This window comes from Monodelphis domestica, chromosome 1, assembly GCF_027887165.1.
Source record: "Monodelphis domestica isolate mMonDom1 chromosome 1, mMonDom1.pri, whole genome shotgun sequence".
Taxonomy (NCBI): domain Eukaryota; kingdom Metazoa; phylum Chordata; class Mammalia; order Didelphimorphia; family Didelphidae; genus Monodelphis; species Monodelphis domestica.
In genome coordinates this window covers 231,485,602-231,495,596 of record NC_077227.1, presented here as the reverse complement: position 1 = coordinate 231,495,596, position 9,995 = coordinate 231,485,602, and the positions used below count along the sequence as shown (strand labels likewise).

The 9,995-nt window shown below is 39.5% G+C and overlaps 1 protein-coding gene across 1 annotated transcript; it reads right to left on the bottom strand.

Moving 5' to 3' along the window:
• Positions 1 to 843: 843 nt before the first annotated feature.
• On the bottom strand, positions 844 to 7,749 carry LOC130456297 (zinc-alpha-2-glycoprotein-like). The gene is made up of 4 exons (XM_056810533.1): positions 7,572 to 7,749; positions 4,195 to 4,437; positions 2,667 to 2,928; positions 844 to 1,134 (listed from the first exon to the last, which is right to left on the bottom strand). Exons 1-4 carry the CDS (start codon positions 7,645 to 7,647, stop codon positions 1,110 to 1,112), a joined length of 606 nt encoding a protein of 201 aa, XP_056666511.1. The 5' UTR covers positions 7,648 to 7,749; the 3' UTR covers positions 844 to 1,109.
• Between the last annotated feature and the right edge of the window lie 2,246 nt (positions 7,750 to 9,995).

The window sequence follows — 9,995 nt, the reverse complement described above, 5'->3', positions numbered from 1 at the left end:
CTGATTTCTTTTAAATCTAGGCTACATTAATTTCCATTGCATAAAATCTTTAAAGAATATAATTAAAATCACGCATTTTACATCTCAGAATGCTCTCTATATCTGGTTTATTTTTCCCATATCCATAAATCGTATAGGAAATATGTTCCGTAGTCTAATTTCTTTATCATATCTTCCTTTAAGTTGAGGTCATGTAAATATTTTGATCTTACCTTCGTTGATGTTATAAGACATTGCACTATACTTACTTCCTGTCAGACTCCTTTCATTTTCCCAATAATTTTTACCAAACAATAAATTCTTATTCCTAGGTTACTGCAATCTTTTATTTCTGTTTGTTCAATGGCTTTTCTGCTCCACTCCTCTGTTTTTCCATAAAGCATGGATAGAGATTAGAATTCAGGTAAAAGTTCTAGAGAGGAATATTTCAGATGGAATTACCCCATCCCAATGAGAACCGTCTAGACTTGTAATGTCAGCAAACAATGACTTCTGATTCTACTTAAGGCCTTCCAGGAGGACATTGTAGAGAGAATTCATGCTTCAGATTGAAGTGAGTCAGGAAGATTTCTGAGATATTGTGTATCTCTGAGAATTTATGAATCTCTGGGGGAAAACATCTAAAAATAATTGTCACCTTGCTGTAGGGAAGGTATTTTCAGTGAAGAATTCCATGAGGTGAGTGTTCCCTGGGGATGGCTTAGTCCAGACCCAGGAGTTATTGGTTGTGTGATGCTGAGTCATTTTACACACTCCTAGAGCTTGAAGGTTCAGAGATGCAAAACCATTTGCACATTTACACCAAACTTCCCTTTGGAGGCAACCTTATACTGAGAGAATGAGAATTCTTTGTACATGTACACACACACACATAATGCTTTAATTTTTTAATTTCATTTTATAATGATGTTTAGTTGTTTATCTTAATGTTGCTTATCTCACACTGTAACCCCTCCCAGGGAAGTATCAGAATCTGTGTAATTCTCTTGGCTGGAAAACCAATGATAGTAACTGGTAAGTAACAGAGTAGTGGTGGGCGGTCATCATCATGGTGAAAACCTTCACAGCTGCTCATTTTCCTCTTAGTTACTGTTCAGGGATCATCATTTCTACTTTCCTCCCATCCTTGGCAATCTGTAGAAACATACCATTTACCCAAGTCATTCATTTATTGTATAACTTTATGATTTTTTTCTCTCTTCCTGCCCCTCTTCCTCTGAGCAGTTGACAGTAGGTCTCACACTTCTCCCAGTATGCCCTAGCTTCTTACCTTCAGCTACTATGTCCCACTATGAGGATGATATTAGAAAATAAGTGTTGTTTTATTAGTTTAGAGATAAGAAGTAGAAAAGCTGGTTTGAGAAAAAATTGGAGTTTGAAACATATATGAGACACTGTTAATTTCAAATGGTGACATTGTCTATATTAGTTTTTGCAGTCTCCTTTTTTATTTTACACCTCCTACCCCTAACTTCCTCCAGACTCCTTCTTTTCCACAATTCTTCCATTCTTTTCACAGTCTATCAATTACTTATTGTATAGTATCTTCTTTAACTGATTATTTCCAATGAGTTATAGCACTCCAAAAGATATAACCCCACAAAATCCCTTTCTTTTCTGCACCAAGACCCTGTGTACCGATCTTACATGTCAATTTATCAATTCATAAGCAGATATAAACTGGAGTCTCCTGGGATAAGCACTCTTAAGCATTCTGGGAAGGGTGCAGAGAAATGAAAGACTTGGTTCCTGCTCTTATACTCAGAAAACATTTAGAAGAATGCGTAATTTTAAATGATGTGGTCCTGACCATAGAAATGAGAGAAAACTATAGAAAAGGGAGAGTTCAGGTGGAATTTGAAACAAATCTTAAAGAATAGACATGCATTAGATAAGTAGAAGAAGGAAGGCAGCAGATTCCAGATAAGAAAAACAATAGAAATTCAAAATGGAAAAAAAAAGTGTTTAAGGGCTAGTAGGTGCTAAGCATCTGTAAATATTATCAGATTTGATCTTCACACCAATTTAGGGAGGCAATTACAATCTTTAACCCCATTACACTGAAGGGAACAGGAGTTCAGTAGCTACCCAAGCATCACACCACCTGTGACTGTAAGAGACCTCATTCAGGCTCAAGGCTTCCTGACTCCAGAACTCTATCCAGGGTACCACTCTGTGCTACCTCTAAGCACAGAGAGAGGAATGACTTTTGGGGGGAATGGGTCAAAGATGAGATTTGGTTTCCCTGTGTGCAGCCTCTGAGTTCCCATTAGAATCTAGATAAGAAGTGCTCAGGATGTGGTAGAGGGTTCCTATGGAGAAGCTGAGATCTGATGAATGGAGAGAAAGAAGGAAGTCTAAGGCTTACAATGGGGTTCTTTCTGTTTCCAAAATTCCCTTCTAAGCCTCCATATTTTTCATTATCTTCCACAATGCCCTGTAGCCCTCAATTGCTGGTGATTTTGACTTCAATTCTAAGATAGCTATAGGGATTCCTGAATTCATATTTTCAAGCTCCTCTGTACCCTGGTTAGCATAAATGAAAGGGGAATGAAATATTCTGTGTGCATTGCAGAATTTAAAAAAGAAGCCATTTTTAGTCCATCTAATGGGAATGTTCCCAGCCCTACCATGGTTAGTGGGACAATAGGATGTAAACAGATTACCTGGAATAATAAGAAGTCTTATATCTTTGGAGTTTTGTAGGACATTGTTTCTCCAGATATGCATTGAGCTGATTCAAAGCATCCTTGTCTTGCTTTAACTTCTGTTTGATCATTTCAGCTGTAGGATGATGTGAGGTCTGGGCCAACATATTTTTGTTGGTCTTAATGAATTTTTCTCCATTAAGAAAAAAAATCCGAACAACTTCTAAGTATTTATATGGACAAATGGAGCAGTCAATGTATAGAGTAAAGGCGAATTTACCTGAAATACATAAGCCCCATTTAGGGAGAGCTCTTTAAAGTACAATAAAAAGTGTTTGCAAATAGTAATAGCTGTACCAATTATATAAGTTTCTACTTAGTCCTTAGCTGCATCTAGACTTACTAGAAAATGCAAAGGGTATCTACTTAAAACAAAGAACCAAGTCTTTCCCTTTAGGCAGCTAATGTATGAAGCAGATAATAGAAAACAAATTCAAAATTAAGAGGTCAGTTCTCTTCATTCTAATTCCTTGCAAATGTCACAATCTCATTCCATCCCTATCCTAGGTGTAGTTGTAGAGAGCAAAGAGCAGTAGAATAGAATTATTCGAGTTAGGACTGGAAATGTTCTTACCATTATCTCTCACACAATATTCATTTACAGATGAGGGAGATGGCACCCAGAGGAGGGGAGCGGTTTTCCTGGAACTTTTATGACAGTAACAGATTCTACTTCTGGTTCTCTGTTTCAAGTTATGCTATTTCCAGAGCAAGTTGCTACCACTTGTGACTAACTGGGATGAGAGCTCAACTGACCTGATATTGAAGGTGTTGTTGAATGGAAGGAGCTCTAGCCTGAATGATTGGGCACATGGGTCTAGGTCTTACTTTGCCACTCACTGATTTGTAGGAGATCACTGGCTCCAAGCTTTAGAGAGAGATGAACTATTATAAGAAGCCATCTGGGTTCCTGAGTCAATGTTCTTCCCTTTGCTCTAAGATCTCAATCTCTTGCCTCTCTGTTCAATGGTGGATTAGTTTGGAATCTCCAATGTACTTTTCAGTTCTAAGATTCTATCATTCCCCTTGTTAGGAGCATGACAGACTATATTGTAGTGCTGGTATAAGAGGTCCAAGTGCCCAGTGAAGTAAGGAGAGAGGAGAACTTACTTAAGTTGCTGAATGTGAAGCAGGAATTGATCTCTCCCCACTTCCTGTTTCACTGTCAGACTATATTGGGTATGATAGCAGGAAAAGGGAAACCAGAAGAAGGCAGGGAGGGGACCAAGATGTGCTTTGGGGATGTATCTATCTCTGCCTCTCTCTGAATTTGTTCTTCACCCCTTGGGGGTTGTGACCAGTCATTGCTCAACCCTCTCTCCCCTTTTCTTCCTTTCTCACTCTTCCTTTTTTAAAAATCCCCTTCAGCCACCTCCTAGTTAGGGACAACTCTCTTTTTAGGAGGGCGTCACTGTGGGGTGGGTCCAGATCCCTTCTAAGTCATTGGCCACTGGGTCTCTGACCTATTTATTTTCTGTCCACTCACCTTCATTAGAGTTAATGATTTCTTGCAAATTCTTCATGATCAAATCTTCTCTCTTTTTTTGAAACTGGCTCACTTCATCCCAATTCTCCACATGTTGCCATCCTGGCTGGGGCACTGCCCTCTTACTGCTATTATCATATATATAGATAGTTTTGCCATTTAGGTAGGCTGCATTTTTGAAGGAGTAATGCCCAGTTTGGGGTTCTGAAAAAATGGTGTCCTTGTATGTCAGAGAATAACAACCTGTGACATAGAGAACTGAGTGAGATGTTTTTAATATTAATCTCCTAAATTTGTTCAGTCATTTTCTGTCATGTCTGAATCCTCATGGCCACATTTTGGGTTTTCTTAACAGAGATATTAGAGTGGATTTCCATCTCCTTGTCTAGCTAATTCTATAGATGAGGCACTGAGGTAATCTAAAGTTAAGTGACCCACCTAAGGTCACAGAGGTAGTAAGTGTCTGAGGCCAGATTTGAGCTCAGGAAGATGAATCTTCCTGATTCCAGACTGTACCAACTAGATGCCTTAGAGTTTCGAAGGCTTGAATTCAAGTCTTGTCACTTAAAGTCTCCTTACTGAGAATTACAGGAGAGAAGTGGGTAAGAAATGAAGTAAGGACATTGAACTTTAGGTACCATGGATAGTAGTTACCCATCTTCCCCCCTCTTCTCACATTCCCTCACTCAGTATCTTTGGCATGGTATAGGTCCTGGATGGTGGTACTCTTCCCTTATCACATTTGGAATATTCCAAGCATTTCAGCCTAGATATGGACAATGAATGAATGCAGCAATGAACAGAAATGCTTTGATTAAATGCTTAATGTAAAACAAGTGCTAAACGAAGTTCTGGGCATAGAAATAGAAAAAAGGAAGTAGTCCCCTATCCCAAGGATCTCACACCCTAAGTGGAGAAAACATACTTTAAGTAGGAAAAGTTGGACAGCAAGGGGGGATTAAAATGTTGGTCATATACAGGCCAGATGAAAAAATGTGGGATGTTCCACTTGGAGAAAGGAAGGATCTTATGTATGCTTTGGATTGAAGGAACATAATAGTTGTCCTGGACTATTTGAAAGGTTTTCAATTGAACAGAGACATGTTCTGTCACTCTGATGGACATATATTTTGAAGGAGGATCAGTGGGTTGAAGCCATAGAAAGGCAGCTTTCAATTCAAAATAAAGAACAATCTAAATCTCTGCTTGGTTCTTAAAATGGGCTGGATTGCCCTTTGAGGTTGGCAGCTGCTAAAGTAATGAAGGAGAGACTGTCTGTCAATTTATGGCATGTGGAAGGTAAGAAAAATTTTAAGTTGCCTGGAATGATGCACTAGATACTTTCTGAAGTCTCTCCTTATTCTCATGAAGAATTTGGGTCTCTATTAAGCTCAATCCCTAGGGACCCTGTCCCATCTCCCCAAACAATAGCTCCATGTTGTTTCTTCCCTCTTTCTGGTCTGAGGAGCTGAGCAGTCTCAGCTCCTACTGGAAGCATGGTCTGGTCTCCATCTAGAAGAAAGGAGGCTTAAAGAGAGGACAGAGAAGCTGGACCTATTGTGGGAAAGGAGTCACAACCTCTCAAAGTGCAAATTGTAATATTAGGACAATGAACTTCCCAGGAATTGAAACATAGTGCAATGTGACCCCCAAAGTCATGTGGTTAGAGCAACTGAGTTTGATTTTTAGCATAATTACTATTAAGTGAATTTTTAAAGAAAATTTTCCCTTTTTATATTTAAGAGGAAAAGGAGCAATAATATTTATTAGTAAGAGGCCCCCTGCTGTGCTGCTTGTCAGTTAGTGACAGTTAAAAGGGTGTGGCAGAGGGGATTTATTAAGTTGGAGAGAGTTGTAAAGGGCTTTTTGTCTCTGAATACCCCTGGGGAGAGGGGTGTGTGTATGTTTGTGTGTGTGTGTGTGTGTGTGTGTGTGTGTGTGTGTGTGTGTGTGTGTGGCTTGCTCTCTCTGAGACACAGAGAAAGAGAAACAGAATTCGGCATTATCAACCTTATTGATTATTGATTAACATGGGTAGATAGGTAGATAATGGGAAATTTATTTGATAGTCAGAGTAGAAAAACTAGGCAGGAGCCTGGCTCTGGCAGAAAACACTGCCCAGAAAGGCAGATAGTTTTAGGGTTTTCTAGAGAATTTTAGTTAGGATTGGGTTCTTAGGAATACTTGCAAGCTATTATAAGATTAGTCTCACTTTCCTCCTTCCTATTTCCTATCCATATTTCCTAATAATAAACTATGTGTTTTGCCTTTAACAAACTGTGTGCTGGCTGTTGTTCAAACTGCTACCCCCAAATTTTAACCCTTAACATCTTGGAGAGCCAAATTCCCTTCAAGATTTTCTTTTGCATATCCTTGATCTTCATGGTGGTGCCTGACAGAGAGGGGAGTAGGAGCCCTAGACCCCACTTCCCCTCCTTCATCCCCATTTGTAGTGGCACCTGGAATGCTGGGACTTCTAGGGGACTTCTGGCATTATATTTTGGGGTTTGCACTCCTTTCCTCTGTCCCGCTCTACTTGCTGCCCAACAATATCACTTCAAACATTAGAGCCACACTGCACTGACTGACTTCCTCAGAGTCCTGAAGGGCATTTAGTAGCCCCTGAGGATATACCAGCTCTCACCATGAGAGTCTTCTTCTGCTTCAGTGACAAGTTCTCCTTGTCAATAACAACTATACATAAAGTGCTGTCATTTCCATCTCCATACGTACAGTTCAAAGGTTGATACAGAGCCTAGACATAGGAGAGCAATTCCTCAAGAATAATGGAGCTTGTAGTTCCATTGATTTGGTGCATGTGTGTACCATTTGCCCTTTGCTATGAGGAGATAGAAAAGCAGTGACCTCGGACCCTAACAGACTCTGACCTAGGATCTAGTGTTTTGGGAAAGCCATGCGGATTTTGGGAGATACCAGCCACTTCTTTTCTCCTTTCAAATCCATCTCTATTTGTTCTCTAGATTTCCCTTCATTTTTTTCCTTTCCAAATTGTTTCTCTGTGCACAGTAAGTTCATCTATACAAAACTACCTTATGGATTGACAATCAACACAAATGTTGAAGAGAAAACCCCATTCTGCCTCTGAGATCCCTCTTGATGTAGGTTCATCTTTTTAGAGATAAAAGGTCTCTTAGAGATCATCTGGTTCAATCTCTCTCCCATTTCCATCATCAGGATTAAATAAATTAGCCCATAGAGATTAAACTACTTACACATTGTTACATAGGTAATATGGCAGAAGCAGGATTAGACCTAGAGTCTCTCACTCTAAATTTGGACATTTCCTCCCGATTCATGATTTTCTCACACTTCTCAATTCCCAAACCATACAGATCTCTTCCATTTGATTTACTTACTGTAAGGTGGATACTGGGACATTATGGTCCCTGAAAGCAGGATCAGGAATATGGCAGTGAACAGGAGTCTCATCATTCCACATTCAGTGATTTATTTTGCCACAGAAATGTGATCAGATTCAGCTCACAGATGATGAGTGGTTTGATGACACTCTTCTGCTGTCTAATAAGCTGTTGAATCTCAGGAGATGATAATTGAATGGCCAATGAGAATTTCAGGATGGAATTGACCCTGTAGAAATTGGGGAAAAAACAAACAGAACCTGAAGGATCCTAATGTTCCAGAAAGATCATGAACAGGATGTGCCCCAAGAGCAGTTCATAAGGGCCTGAGGCTTTTAGGGAACAGCAAGCTCAGGGCAATTGCAATCAAAATCAGAGCAGATTTTACGTAATCGTAAAATCAGAGCAATTGTAAAGTAACATTGGGCTGCATGAACACATGATTGCAATCTAGATAGAGGGGCTGAGGGTAGGATCATTATTTTGTACTTTTCCCCTTTCTCACCCCATGTGGGATATTGTGTTCAACTCTAAAGACACATAATATGAGAAACACAGGAAATCCAGCCTGCTTCTAGAATGGGCAAAAAAGGATGGTACGTGGATTATAAAAAAGCTAGATGAATTGAAGGAAGAGGAGATATTTACTCTGGAAATTAGATGCAGGAAGGACATACTAACTTTCTTCTGATATATAATGGTTTCCACACAGAATACAGAATAAATTTGTTCTCTGTGGCTATGGAGGATGGGAATAGCACCTGACTCAGACTTAACAGAGAGCAGATTTCAAATGGAACTTCTTACCACAGAGAGCTCCTCAGAAACCAAGTGGTTTGTCTCAGTGAGAATGTGTTCTCTCTCCATTAAAGGACTTCTAAGATAAGTTTCTAAAGGGAATTCATCCTTTGGATTTGGGATAGAGGAGAAGAGCTCTAAGGTTTCCTCCATCTCTGAGAATCTGTGATTCTGAGAGTATAGCAGTCAATCTCACTTGTTATGGTGTTTTGGGGGGGAAGACAGACTGTAGTGGCCACCTCCAGGGGAAGGTGCTGGTTGAAAGATGACAGATCTTAGAATTAGGTTCTTGCATAATCTCGAGGTTTATCAGTGGTCTGTAAGTGGCCAACCTAAGAGGACAAGAAAGCATGTGCTGAATTGTGTTGAGCTTTGTGGAAGTGCAGTATAGAAACATATTTTGAGTGCTTTGTAGGCCCAAGGAATGGGGAGCAGCTGTGGCCTGAACCCTTTATCTTGTACTTGCCCAAGGGAGATAAACTAATTGGCTCCTTCTTATTGGAAGATTTGGAGATCGATGTTGTGACCTTTGTGGATGATTGCCAATTCAGAGTTCTGATTATAACCAACTAAACTTCTCCCCAATGAGCACTCACATTCCTTTTCAAGAGTACAAGGCCCTAAAACTTTTCCTTTGGATAGACTGATTGACTAATCAAAGGTTCCCAAAATAGAAATAGGCTAACCCAAGAGGCTCCCTATTTGGACACCAGAGGAATCCCTTCCTGGTGCCTTTCTTAGATGCCATAAGGTAAGAAAACTCAAATTTAGATGGTCCACATTTAAGTAACTGATTCCCTTCACATACATGTCTCATAACACTGGTTAAGTACTAGAAATTCCTCTTCTTAACTGAAGAGTATTAACTTTTCTTTTTGGAGGTAATGTGGGACTTTTGGAAATTGGAGTATTGTTTTAAATTGAAGAAGCTTCTTTATTATTAATGCCTAGGCTGCATGCGAGACTATAAATGATTGAGGAGAGTTGACAGCTGATTCTTCTATTATTTTTTTCCTTTAATTATATTTTGTATCTATTTCAGTACTGATTTTTAAATGTTTCAGTTGAAAAAGTTAATTGTGTTAATATATTCTGATCTTTTGCATCTGAAATGGGCTTTAGTAAAAGACTGATTATAGGCCATTTCCTTAAAGTGGAGATTATGGAAAGAGCCAACCAGACAGAGAGAAAAGACCCGCAGTGGCAGAATATTCTTGTATTGTGAGAATTCCATGGGCTGGGTGAAGTACCAGGGTGATGAGGCCATGGGGCTAGAGTGGGCTTCCAGGCTTTTGTAGAATTTTGGAGAAAGGCTAGAATTTAAAATTATTCAAACCTCTCCCTATCCTGACTCTTGGGGCCTGAGAAGTGTAGTCTAAATTCTAGTCTCAGTCTCTTTCCTTCCTCATTTTTTGGTTAATTGACATCATAAAGGAAATTATTTTTTTCCTTAACCACACACTTTCTCTTTCCTTCTCCTTCTCCTGTTCTCCCTAATTATTTCTCACTGTCTCTCTCCCTCCCACCCACCCCCATCTCTTTCTGTCTGTCTCTGTCTCTGTCTGTACCATTATTTTCTCTGTGTCTCCCAATCTCCCTTTCATGAGGACCTGTAGTTTATGT